Source organism: Mauremys mutica, chromosome 11 (genome assembly GCF_020497125.1).
Source record: "Mauremys mutica isolate MM-2020 ecotype Southern chromosome 11, ASM2049712v1, whole genome shotgun sequence".
NCBI lineage: Eukaryota > Metazoa > Chordata > Testudines > Geoemydidae > Mauremys > Mauremys mutica.
The window spans coordinates 17437879-17452100 of NC_059082.1; the positions used below are offsets into that span (position 1 = coordinate 17437879).

General features: G+C 43.5%; 1 protein-coding gene across 7 annotated transcripts in view; it reads right to left on the reverse strand.

Annotated features, from left to right (window-relative positions):
* The window catches only part of ADAMTSL3 (ADAMTS like 3), a 287105-nt gene that overhangs the window by 93582 nt on the left and 179301 nt on the right, over positions 1–14222 (reverse strand). For all 7 annotated transcript variants that reach the window (XM_044981169.1, XM_044981163.1, XM_044981164.1 and 4 more), the window contains one exon: positions 9263–9337. In XM_044981169.1, coding sequence (XP_044837104.1) covers positions 9263–9337 — 75 coding nt within the window. The remainder of the gene's footprint in view (positions 1–9262; positions 9338–14222) is intronic.

Consider the following 14222-nt stretch of genomic DNA (forward strand, 5'->3'; position numbering starts at 1 on the left):
TTACTGATTCACACAATTCCCCACAAGTCATACAAAAATGGCAAAAAAAATGCGATGGATAATAAAAAGGAGACTTTACAAAATACATACCTACGTTCAAGAGGGATTAAAGGTAACTTGTTAAGGCGCTTTAAAATATTACCAGATCCAAGCATTTTGGTTTAAGTTTTCTTCAATATGGATATAGATAGGGTCTGGATCCTGCTCCCATTGAAATGGTTTGAGTTTTGCCATTTACTTCAAAAGGAGCAGGAGCAGGCCCTTAATTCCTAATCTCATTACTGAAATAAGATCCAAGGGCGTTAAATTACTCTCAGAGACTGTACAGGAGCAAGGAAAACTGAAATTATGCTAAACTTGCCTTAAAATACAGGGTTATATTAAATTAGATTTTAAAAGGTTAGTCTAAAATACTGGCAATTTTGCAGATTGTGGAATTTTGATGGCTAACTAGGCACAAGGCAGGAAAGTGTAGTCATTTGGTGTAATAAATTCTGTACTGTATCATACAATAAAACTTTTCATTACTGTACTTATTATACTCAAATTATTTAAAGTGTTACTATTTTGCTCATACTTACCCGGATCATGTGACCCAAAACTATCTCAGAGGAATTTCTTGCAGAAGCCAAACTTGTAAAACCAAGCTAGGAGTTGACTAATAGGCTAGCCGTAAATTTCAACATAATTTCTGTGGCAGTGATGCTCTCGGACTGTTAACACTAGAGAATTACCTAAATCAGTGTTTCCCAAACTTGGGACGCCGCTTGTGCAGGGAAAGCCCCTGGCGAGATGGGACGGTTTGTTTACCGGCGCCATCCACAGGTCCAGCCGATCGCAGCTCCCACTGGCCACGGTTCGCTACTCCAGGCCAATGGGAGCTGCTGGAAGTGGAGGCCAGTACATCCCTCAGCCCATTCCGCTTGCAGCAGCTCCCATTGGCCTGGAGCAGCGAACCGCAACCAGTGGGAGCCGCCATCAGCTGAACCTGCAGACGCGGCAGGTAAACAAACCAGCCCGGTCCACCAAGGGCTTTCCCTACACAAGCGGCGTCCCAAGTTTGGGAAACACTGACCTAGATCATAAATAAAAGTAAGGAAAATGGCTATTGGACACTCCTTTTCATGTAAGAGATGCATTCCTGAAGCAGCCGCTGTCATTTTCTAATCTTGTTTTAGACACAAAAGTAGCTTGTTGTAACCAAAAAAGGAGGCATACAGTTGTCACTTTAGAAGAAGCAGTCATTTCCTTGAACAACTACAGGTGTAAAACTGTGTAAAATCCATATTAATCTAACTAGTGCCCACCAAATGCTTTCTAAAGATTGTCTTCTACTCTTCTAATGGATAGAACAGTGAAGGATCCTATACATGCTTTGACAGACATTTCAGTAAATGAAACTCCTCCAAAAAATAATTCCAGCATGGTCATGGGTTGGAAATCTACCATGAAGTCAAATATAATTACTTTTTGATGGCTCTCAAGAGAATCAGAAATTAAAATGTCCCATTTTCTAAGCAATTACAATCAGGAACAGATCAGAAATAACCAGAGAGAGCAACAAATATTTTATAGTACTTTAACTCTTATTTTAGATTCTCTCTCATGTCTTTTCCCTTCTATTATTTTTATTTGAGTATTTTTCCTATAATTTAATGAAAACACTGTGTGTGCCAAGGCTTCAGAGATACTGGTACATTTTGAGGTTCACTTCTGCTAAGAAAAAGACAAAAAACTATTTATGGGCAGCAGTGACTTTTTTATTTTTCAGAAACTGAGTACATGGCTACAACAGAGAAATTCATTAAGGGAAATTGCTGAGCACTTGCAACTCCAGATCTAGTCAATGGGAACTGCAGGTGTTTAGCACCTCTCAGAATTTGGCCCTATAAGAACATGAAAAAAGACACCTGAGTATCAGAGAAGGGAGCGAGACACTTGAAGGTTAATCCATCTCAGGAGCTAAGCCAAATCAGTATGTTAACATTTCCAATCTCTAAGCTTTTCTTAATAAAGTAATTAAACAAAATTTACAAAAAAGGTCAAACTGAGAATTCTGGCTAGGAACTGACAATCTGAAAATACAGTGGGTCAAATTCATCCTTGGTGTAATGCCAGCAAATGTAATTAAAGTCTACAGAGCTACACCAGGGAGGAATTCAATGTGTTTAACAATTTGTAAGATACAGCTGTGTAGAGACAGTTTGTATTTCAGGGAGAGGTCTCTGCTGATCTTAGAACCAGCTACTCAGATTTTCCAAGGAAATGTGTCACCCAGTGAGATGAAGAACTGTTCCACAGCACAATAGATAACCTTTGCTGCAACATATTCTCACTCAGCCTAAGCCACTGCCTGTCATCTTAAGCGTCCCATACAGAGTAAAATCAAACAACTGACATGTAACATTATAAAGTTATTTTGAAAATACATAGGTAAGACACTGAGGATTTTTTTTTCTTTTGTGCAGGCTACTATCTAGGCATCTGGAAATATCTACAAATAACCTTCCAGGGGGCTTCAGCAAATGGTTCTCTGAAAAAAAAAATGTAGACTAACCCTGCATTTACCCACTCACATCTAGAGAACTGTATATAAAGTTACTACCCAGACAGACCTGGATTGGGAACCCCTTATTCCTATTGGGGAACAACTACCTGCCCAAGTGCTTCCACTGATTTGAATGCAGTAAGTAACTGCTAGCTAAGAAAGGAGTCCACAGCCTGGCCCACAGGGAATGGTAGGAAAAGAGTTCACCAAACACTCACCCAGAACTCAGAAGAACTCTGAGCCCTGTGCGCCTGCAGAAGCGAGAAGCTATACCTCCAGAGCATGCTCCTCAGCCCTGACTCATGGAAGCATTTTGGGGTGGGGAATGGAGAATTTCAACTTCACAGAGTCAGATGGGATAGGAAACCCAGCTGGGCTCCTACAGATTCTCTCCTTGACAAACCTCTGAGGAAAGCAGACCAAGTTTATACAGGCTAAGGCTGAGTTAACCTGTTTTGGTGCCTTCAGGGTTATCAACTATGCTGAGGACCCAGGGCCGTATTATCTTGTGCTGTTTTCCCTCACAGTGTAGAACCTCTCTTTCCAGAGGAGAATTTGTGGGGCTAGCTGTGGTTGAGGGATCCCCTGGAAAAATGGACCCCTATGCTTTCAGAGACAGGCTGCAGCCCATAGGGCTCAGCAGCACAGGAGCCAGTACTGCTCAGCAGCTCTGCAGTGGCTTGGGACATTCCCGAGGAAGCCCTGTGTGGATCTCTCATCTTCTGCATAGATATCAGGAGAATATGTTGGCTAAATGGGGGGAAATCCATAGGTGATAGCTATTCCATGCCCAGCATAAGAATGTGCAGGAAATTCTACATGTTAAATTCATGCATAGATTATTCTCACATAGGAGAAAATGAGATCCTGGAATAAAAGCAGCTATTCTTTTCCAATTATAAACTGCATGCTACTTCTTTTAATACTAGCCAAGAAAAAACAAGTATTTGTATGTATGGCTAAATACATAATAGCTCAACTAATGCAAGTAGCATCATCTAAAGTAGAAATTCACATAAGGGGGAAAAGATACATCATTCAGTTTCTTCTAGTTAAGCTCACTCTCCCAAAGTTCATGAACTCAGTTATCTATCATTAGCCACTTGTAAAAATATTAGCTTCTGGTTTTCCTGTTTCTTCTGCAGGAGGATTGTTTTCAGAGGACCCTCTGTCTTACTTTTGATTCTAAAGCTTTTTAAACAACTATTAGAAAACCCATAATTTATTCTAAAACAAAACAAAACACTTTGTTTCATAAATCTATTAGGTACAATGTGACAATGCTGTTGCCTGTTGCATTATTCACAAAATGCAGGCATTAAAAAGTGAGACTATGAGAACTGTAAGCGCCCAGGGACAGGGACTAGTGTTTCTTATGTGTTAGTAAAGAGACTAGCATAATGGAGCCCCCTCCTGATTGCTTAATAATATGTCATACATCTAAAACTCTTCACAAAATACACAAAAAAGTGGACTCTTTCCAGCATGCCTAAATACTGACAAAACCAATTTTGTGGAGCACTTCTTTGTTTGGAATCTGCTACCTGCTACATGAAAGACCAAATTTAAATCTATGAATCACCGCGAGAGCTGTGCTATTCTGGGACAATGCAGATCACAGAGACCAGATGAAACACGTGAAAGCTGGGACATAACATTCTCTGTCAAGGAGACCCAGCTGTGGAACTATCTTCCAGAGGAGATCAGGGAAATCCAAAGTCTGATCATCTTTATGAAATGCTGCAAAGCCGCCTTCTCTGAGAAAGTCTTTCCACCATAAGTGGTTATCACAATTCAAAACCCCTTTTATTCCCAAACCTCTCACAATTCTTTTCCTCTCCCCTCTCCACACAAAAATGTACCCCTAAAAGGGAGAAATGTCAGACTCTATGAAGTCCACTAGAAACATGGCTACTGCTATTGATGTTACATAGAAGGTGCTCAGATACTCTGACATGGGTGGCAATAAAACTGTGTGTGAGAGAGAGAATCTACCCCAAAACAAACCAACAAGAGAGCCTCTAACAACCAGCACAGTGTCTGGTATTTTAAATAAGTCTTCCTAAAATTCTGCCCATGAGTATGCCAACACGCTCTCACTGAAGTTAATGGAGTTGCACGAGAATAACAGAGTAGCATTTGGCTCTGTCATTAAATGACTTTTACAACATCAACACACTTCAGTCACAGGAGGGGGTCAGGCAGATTGTCCAGTAGTACATTTCCATGTGTCTCTACTGTAAAGATTTGACCACAGAGTGAGAAAAATTGTTGTTTCTGCCCAGCACTCAACTTTTTTCACTTTTGTCATTTTTAAGATTATAGGTGAAATGAATTTGGAGTGTGAAATGAATGTGTCTGACTCCTCCCAGATTTGCAGAGGGATTGGTTGGGGAGAGGGTAAGAGGAAAAAAGGAGCCTCTCTTAAGCTTTCTACCCAAAGTGCACTTGTCAGCATGAGTAGACAGACACAGGCTAGCTCTACTGGAGCTAGTGTGCTAAAAACAGGGCCGCCCAGAGGGGGGGGCAAGAGGGGCAATTTGCCCCAGGCCCCGCGTCCCGCAGGGGCCCCCACGAGTGTTTTCCGGGGCCCCTGGAGTGTTTCCCCTCTTCCCGCGGCTCCGGTTGAGCTCCCGCAGGCATGCCTGCGGCAGGTCCACCGGAGCCCGGGACGAGCGGACCTGCCGCAGGCATGACTGCGGAAGGGGCGCTCGTCCCGCGGCTCGGCTGGACCTCCCGCAGGCATGACTGCGGCAGGTCAACCGGAGCCGCGGGACCATGGCACCCGCCGCAGTCATGCCTGCGGCAGGTCCGCTCGTCCCGGGCTCCGGTCGACCTGCCGCAGGCATGCCTGCGGGAGCTCAACCGGAGCCAAATGCCGCCCCCCAGGGAAAGGGCCGCCCCACGCGCCTGCTTGGCGCGCTGGGGTCTAGAGCCGCCCCTGAGCGGGGGCCCCCCGCCGCCGAAGACCCCGGGCCCCCGGAATTCTCTGGGCGGCCCTGGCTAAAAATAGCAATGTAGCTGGAGAACATTGGCTCCACTGGATTAATTGAAGCTGAGGCAACAATCAGCTCCCTTCTATAAGTACTAATAATTAAAACAGGCTAAAACAAAGTCAGAGAACAATAGTTCTGCTATGAACTAATCATGACCGCTGCTTTAAATAGCACTTGCAACATTTTTTAAAAGCAATATCATTTATGTTGATAGAAGTTTCTGTTTTGTAAACAATTAGTATGGGAGGAAGAATAGCTTATTTTATACATTCATGGAACCTTTCAAAGTTTCACTCAGGGGTTACATTAATGTTCTCAGCTGCAAAATTTAAACCTAATGTCATTCAAAGTTCTTTTAAACATGGTTCTTTTAAACCATGATGCCATTGTCTTAGAAGAAACGTATGATACACGGAGGCAAAATATGTTTCATTCTCGCTGTTTACACTTCTCACAGCAATAAAAGTCCTTTTTATCATCATGATTCAGACCAATAGCCCTAAAATATTTTAATCTCACTAATAAAATACTGTTTGAAATATCAGATTAAAAAGTTTATTTCATTGTCTGTGAGGATGTTCACACTTTCCATTTAAATGATAAGTTCTATATGGAAAAACTGCTCACTAGTAAAGAAATGAATTCTAAGTAATAACCACAAATGTAACCAAGAGCCACTGGAAAACATTTGGAAATAAATGCTTCACCAAACTCTTGATGAAAGATGGGAAACACACACAAAGCTTTTACACATCCAATAGCTAGAGAGGAAGTACCACACACCTGCATCAGCTGTTTGGGGAACCTGTTGAGGCTGGTGGTGAAAGAGGGACAGTCACAGTAGCAAGTGAGGGAGACGCTCACCAAGGGACAATAGGTAGCTTCTCCTCCTGGGAGTCTCTGGGACCCACTGGCCAGCTGCGGGAGCGGGTGCTCATTGACCAGTGTTTCCCATTTCCCAGGATTAAACCCAGCATGGGAGCCACATGGAGCCTCCTTTGGCTTTGTTCCAGCATTGGCTTTTTGTAGGTTACTTTACTAGTTTTCTTTGCATCCTTTAACTCAGCTCAGACTTTGTTTTTTCATTTATTTATTTTACTGAGCAGCAGCTTTAGGGCTTGATTTCTGTGATGCTGCTCACACACTTAGAGTTAAGCATGTGCATAAGTGCTTTGATGAATCAAGGGCAGAATGCTCAACACCTTTAGAAGGATCAAGCCCTCAAAACTCAATGGTCAGTCATTCTTTGGCCTCTATACTAAGGCCTGGTCTACACTAGGAGTTTATGTCGAATTTAGCAGCGTTAATTCGACTTAACCGTGCACCCGTCCACACCAGGAAGCTAATTAGTTCGACCTAGAGGGCTCTTTAGTTCGAATTCTGTACTCCACCCCAAGGGGAGTAGCGCTAAATTCAACATGGCTATGTCGAATTAGGCTGTGTGTGGACAGAAATCGACCTTAGTAGCTCCAGGAGCTATCCCACAGTGCACCACTCTGTTGACGCTCTGGACAGCAGTCCGAGCTTGGATGTTCTGACCAGCCACACAGGAAATGCCCAGGGAAAATTTGACACGCTCCGGCGCCTTGTGGATGTTCTGCAGGACCGCAGGCAGGAGGACAGAGCCCCCCTGCACTGTATCTGCAACCGCCCTCCCCCGCCACAAAGTCCCAAACCCCCCTCACCCAAAGTAACAAGAAGGAGGGGCGACAGGGGCCATGAAAACTGTCACTGCACCCCTGCAGAGTGCACAAATACAAGAAGGCTCTCATTCCCTAAATGTTGAGAAGTCCTTCCCTTCCTGGCTCACCGAAGCCCCAATCCCAGTTTCATCCCCTAACTGTGTAGTTGATTATTAAAAGTAGTTTGCTGTTAATTACTATTTCCGTCAAGTTTTTCTACAGAAGACTGTCTGTGAAGGGTGGGGGGGAAGGGGGTTGTTAATTGCATAGGACAGTCACCTTTACCAGGGTACAGACACAGGGGCAGGATCAACAGCAGGTCACACACACAGTGCAGTCAGTAGGCACCCTGGTCGGTCTGGGAGGTATTTTCCACGTTCTGTGTGGGTGGGGGGTACGTGACTTTGTGGCATGGGAGGGCGGTTACAGAACTTATGCAGCGGTCCTTGTCCCGAACCACAGAGCCATGCAGCAGGGGAATCTGTAACCGTCCTCCCCCGCCACAAGGTCACGTAGCCCCCGCACACAGAGTCCCGAAAAGGAGGGATGGCAGGCTCCATTGAAACAACCAGTCCGGCACTGCAGACCGCTCTGGGAGCAGGAGCCTATCATTCCTCAAGTGTAGAAGCGGTGTTAATATCACTGCACACCCTACCCACCACAGTCTGCGTCCCTGTTTCAACCCTTTAACGCAAATTCATTAATAAAGAAAACGTTGTTAATTAACAATGTTCCATTAACTTTATTTTTAAACGTGTGTTGGAAGGGGGGAAACGTGGTGAACGGGGTATGTAACCGCAGAAGAAAGTCAACAGTAACTGAAGCAGGGGCAGGTTCAGCTTCTCTGTAAAGAAACTGAACAGTCACAGGTTACCCTGCTCCCTGAAGAACCTAGCTTTCAAAGCCTCCCGGATGCACAGCGCTTCCCGCTGGGCTCTTCTAATTGCACGGCTGTCTGGCTGAGCGTAATCAGCAGCCAGGCGATTTGCCTCAACCTCCCATCCCGCCATAAAGGTCTCCCCCTTGCTCTCACAGAGATTGTGGAGCACACAGCAAGCTGCAATAACAATGGGGATATTGGTTTCGTTGAGATCCGAGTGAGTCAGTAAGCTCCTCCATCTCCCCTTGAGACGTCCGAAAGCACGTTGAATGATGACAGTTACCCAAGACCACCCTCGACACATTTTTCCCCCCAGCATGCATTGTGGGGAAATCCCAGAATTCAAATGGGCAGCGGGGACTGCGGGAACTGTGGGATAGCTTCCCACAGTGCACCGCTTCCAATGTCGACGCTTGCCCTGTTAGTGTGGACTCACAAAGTCGAATTAGTGTCCTAAGTGTGGACACACAAATTCGACTTTGTAAGGTCGATTCCACAAATTCGAATTAAGTTAAATCGAACTAATCTGGTAGTGTAGACATACCCTAAGACTGCCAAGAGAGGTACCTATTAATCCCAGTTGTAATAATGGTAGGTTTTGTAACACATATCCATGGGGAACTAGACTGAGACCACATTACTCATTTCACACAGGCCATGGAACCCATTTTGGGTCATTATCAGCCTTTTCTGGATTTGAACTGGTTACTTGGGCTTGAAGTCCGATTTCCAGTTTCTCTCTCTCTCTCAAAGATCTGTAAATAGTGCCCATCACTGGTATATATACATGTTGTTGATCTAAAGCCCATTCAGTTCTCCACTGAACATAGTTCTGATGGAAGTTTTCCCAAGTCTCGTGAACAATGTACTTTATTTTAGATACTCTATACAAGAATTCTTGTACAGTTCAGCATTATAAAGAAACCATAACTACACATATATTCATACCATTGTGATTTTTAAACCGACTTCTTTGAAAACAAGCCAAAATCAATGTAATGTTAATGTTCCGTACGCACAGTTTGGGTTGAAAATTAAAAATGGGAAGAGGAATCAAGGCTTTGATCTTGCCAAAACACTTAAAGTTTGGATGCACTCAGATAAAGGGTTCTGGTTTTATTCTGTCTAGTAATAATATATAAAAAACTGTTCATACCAAGGTGTGCTGGTCCTTTCAGTGTAAGTCTCACACTGCGGCTCCCATGAGGTATAGCAATCACAATTTCTTCCCCTAGGAAAATTAAGAAACTGTTTTAGAAATGATCTTGCACCAGGGAATTATCACATCACGTAACTAGACTGAAAACTGTCAAATGTGTCTCAAAAATATTTAACAGGTTCCACAATTTTTCTATTAAAATAACATATTATTTTATTAAGTATAATACACCAAGTCTGTTTGCTAAGCTATGCAGCTATTAAGACCTGCATGTGGACGTGTAAATCTTTTCTGCTATTGGTAAATTATTTTCTATTAACAAAAATAACTAAAATGTCAGTAGTACATTAGGTGCATATTTATACTTTGTTGTCCTAGTTTTATTTCCTAATCACTGGTCAGACTTAGCAAATCCCTTAACTAGTGTTTCCCCTTGCAAGCCCCCCATACCCCCAGCTGTTCAGTTTCACTTTGCCCACACCTCATTTCCTAGAGCAGGTCACAACTTTAATAAGTGGCAGGATTTACAGGAAATAAATCATCTACATAACACTAACCCTTAACCAATTACAGACCAGTTAAAAGCAAATTATAACAAAGTCTGCTTGTAACTTACAATATAAGATTATTCCTTCCAGGAACAGTCCCAAGTTAAAACTATAAACCAAACCAGCATCAAACAGGACAATTCAACCAAAAAAAAAAAAAAAAGCTTTTGCTTGCCTGAAATACCCCTTAACAATAATCATACTTAACATATATATTTTTAATCTGTAGATCTCAGAGTGCTTTACAAAAGGTGGGTGGGTATTACTGCCTCCATTTTATAGATGGGCAACCTGAGACTGAGCCAAGGTCCAATGGCAAATCAATGGAGAAGCTAACAGACCCTGGGGTCTAATGATTCTGAGGCCTCTCCACTCCATCATGTGTCACGCCCTCGGAATGGGGAAGAGTCAGTGTGCAAAAGGGATCAGCATTGTCCTGAGTTCTAAATCCCCATAGGGTCTGGAGGGGAGGGGGTTGATGCCACAGAGACATGACAGCCCCATTGACCTTGCCCCTTCCCACATCCGTCATGTTCCAACCCAAACGTCATAAAGCTGCAAACCCAATTCTGCACATATCAACCACACTGGCCAATAGCTACACAGAGACACTCTCTGCAGGCATATCCCATACAGGTTAATCTGGCCTTTAAATTACCTAACAATAACACCCACGTGCTATTAGGTTGCCTCGAAGTAGGTTACTACATCAGAAGTCCATGAAGAAATGTAGAGAGAGAGATGGAAGCTAAGATTAATCCTACTTTCATTTAATTCAATAGGAAGTTTGCCATTTGATTCAATGTAAACATCATCAGGCCCTCGGAAAGTTAAAAATAATGTAGCTGAGGCTAAAGGAATGGTGAAAATCTGATAAGGCTTGCTAGCCCGGTGCCTTGAGAGACCAAAAAAACAAAAACAAAAAAATATAACTTTTCTTTTTCTCACTGGCAGTGCAAAAGAAGAACAAATCCTGCAAAGTAATCACAAAACCATGTATCAGAGGGGTAGCCGTGTTAGTCTGGATCTGTAAAAGCAACAAAGAATCCTGTGGCACCTTATAGACTAACAGACGTTTTGCAGCATGAGCTTTCGTGGGTGAATACCCACTTCTTCAGATGCAAGGCATCTTGCATCTGAAGAAGTGGGTATTCACCCACGAAAGCTCATGCTGCAAAACGTCTGTTAGTCTATAAGGTGCCACAGGATTCTTTGTTGCTTTCACAAAACCATGAACATAATGTAGGATAAACACATTTTATATTTCTCCTAGCAAACTGCCCTAGTATTGCCAAATACCCATAGGAACAGTCAAGTCTCATATTCAATCGCTTGATTCTGTAGATAAGTCTATCCTTGTGCTATGTGTTTGCTGTGGTGGATTTCACTGTAGTGGGTTCAAGAAAATAACAGTAACCCATTCATTGAAGTTTAGCGATACATTGCTTCAGAAATACTCATACAGTATTTTGAGAATACTTGGGTTATAATTTTTAACTAAAATAGTTGAAGAATTCTTTCTTTCCATGTGAAACAAGGCCTTTTTACAGTAGATGCTAAATTATCAGCTTCTGGTTACCTCTCCTTAGCATAAGTATAAAATACTGCCAAATGCTCAGGATACTTCAAACAAACACTGCAATTATTTTCTTCTGAAATAATCACCTTCTTACATTACAGTTTTTATATTTCCAATCTCTAGGAAAGTTATTTAAATATAACCATTTATTTTGGACATAATGAAATGTGATCCTTATTAATTTCATATATAAGTATTCCATCAGCGTGCAAAATACTACAGTCAGAACCATAATACAGCTCAGGAGACCTGGAAAACACATTAACTGCTCAGCCACTTAATATCTCTTTGCTTGGTTTTTCATCAGCTGAATTGCGATCAATAGCCAAAAGGTAATGAATGACTATACCTTTAAGTACAATGAAATAACTGCTGAATTCGGGACTAGTCATTACGATGATACAAATAATAAACAAACAATAATAAGTGCCCTCCAGCATTAGAGACAAGACAGGTTTCCAGGGGCCTATCTGACCCCACTTAATCAATAACTCTAGCTCTCCTTGTAAGCCAAACAGACCCTGGCCAGGGCACACAGCCTCTAAGAAGGTTTTGATCCTGGAGAGCACTGAGCACCCTGAGCTATTGGTTTCAGTGAGACTTTGGGCCCAATCTGTGAAGTGCCTCAAAGAGGCAAATGTGTAGGGTTGTGTGGTAGGGGTGACTGTAACTCTGGTCTGTAACATCTGAGGCTCAAAAGAGGGCCTGGGGACCCTAGAAAGGAGGATACCTGCTTAGTCAGAGACCTAGCAAATCACAGTCTGAGGGAACCAGGAAGGGGTAGGTGAGAGGTGCTTGCAACCCAAAGGAGAGAGAAGCAGCAAGGAAGAGCTGCCAGGAGTTACTTGGCAGGGGGCTGAGTTTGGAAGCAGAGCTGTAACTGAGTTGCTGGTGAGAAGCTTGGAGGAAGCTGTTGGTAAAAACTGACCAAAGCTGGGGACCCCTGATGAGCAGTGGCCCCAACGTAAAGGGGAAGATCCAGCTTGGTCAGAAGAAGCCAAGACTGGAAGCAAGAGGGTTGTTGCAGGAGGGTGGATCGCATGACCAGGGGTATGACTCCCAGGCAGGGAGGTTTGGGGGAGGGGAACCATGCAGGATGAGGAGACCTGAAGCCTTGAGTAAAGGGCAGCGGGAAGACTGGTCAATCTCAATCAGGGAGGCCTTGAGAGTGGGGCCCTGGATTAGGGGCCAAAGGAACTGAGAACAAGAGCTGATATTGATTCTTGCTGGTGATGCCTGTGGAGAGAGGAACAGGAAAAAGGTTTCTTTACTGTGTTTACTGGAAGTTGGTTTTACTACAAGGTTTGGAGGAAGTAGTGCACTGGTGTATGTGAATAAATTATGCCCAGAGGTGGGCTTTGTATCAGACACAAAGAAACAATGTTCCTTTGCACTGGCTGTGGAAAGGGGAAACTGAGAGAGACGTGCTTGTCACGCTGCGGCCTGCCAGAGGAGGGTGCTCCAGGCAAGGCCACCCTATGACTTCTGCCATTCTTCCCCCACTTCACTAGTTTAGTTCAATCTTAGTAGTCCTGAAAGTTCCCGTTTCACTCTCCTTCAGCAGAACCTCTGACATATTCCACACTCGCTGCAACGTTCCCTGGTATGGCCCAAAGTTCTGGTGGGGGTGCGAAGTTTGCTATCATGCTATTTGGTAAGGCTGGCACCACAACAGGATTTTCCTTGCCTCATGGGAGACAAAGTGGGCATGTACAACAATGTGTCTGGACCAGCCCGGCCACGACTTTTGCTCAAAACAATATTTCCAGCTGCCAAAGAAAAACTCAGGAGTTTGAAAATGGGACACTCCCAAAGGCAATGATGAGCTGAGACAGCATTCAGAAACTCAGGCAAATGGTCACTCTTACCAGTAACGGAGGCAAATTTCAGGATGAGCAACAAGGACAATCAGTGTTTCTGTGGCAAATGAAGGGAAAGAACATGATGCTGATCATCCGCTGCTTCTCTACTGGGCCGGAGCTACATATGGATATCACTGGGCCAAGCGTAATGCTTGTATGCACAAACGGGGCTGCTTTTCCTGCTGTTGGGAGCCTTCCTACACCAGTGGTTGCCCTGTATCCAGCCAACAAATGAATTAGTCAGAGAAAGCCCTCAGGAAATGGGCAGTTTATAATTGGCTTCCCAATTCCTATTATGATCATGGACAATAATGCTGGCAAGGCATTGCAGTGTGGGCTTTTGGATTGTAAGCTCTCTGGGGACAGGACCTTCTTGTGTGTTCTGGGTTTATACAGCACATGACTAGGGCTCCTAGGCACTACAGTAACATTAATAACGGAGGGGATGAGCGGAAATGGAAAGAGTTATCCTAGCTAGCCCCACATCAACTGAGCATTCCCCATGCCATGAGAACCCTTAGCTACCCCTGCCTTTAGGGGAACTAAATTTATATCAGTGCAAAGGGGGCTTAGCATGAGCCAGCATCTGGCTCCAAATCTAACAATTTAAAAGGTCTCTGGTTCTCCCTGGAAAGTATATGCTTCGCATGCTTACTGGAACACGAGCCCTTGTATTTCCAAAGTGGTGTGCAGTGGTTTTTAAGTGGCACAGTTCCCATTAAATCAATGGGACTCATACTGTTAAAAGCATACAAATGCATATAAAAATTTAAGAGGAAGTGGCTATTCCAGGTTCTGTACTTAGAGATTCCAAAACCATTTTAATACTATGTCTGTATCTTTGAAGGTTAATTGCTAGCTTTTATCTATAGCTGAAAATCAATGAGCCAAAAATCATAACACTACCATGCACGAAAGCTGGAAGGAAATGCCTGGCATTAGGTCACCATCGTTCCCATTAAAAACCA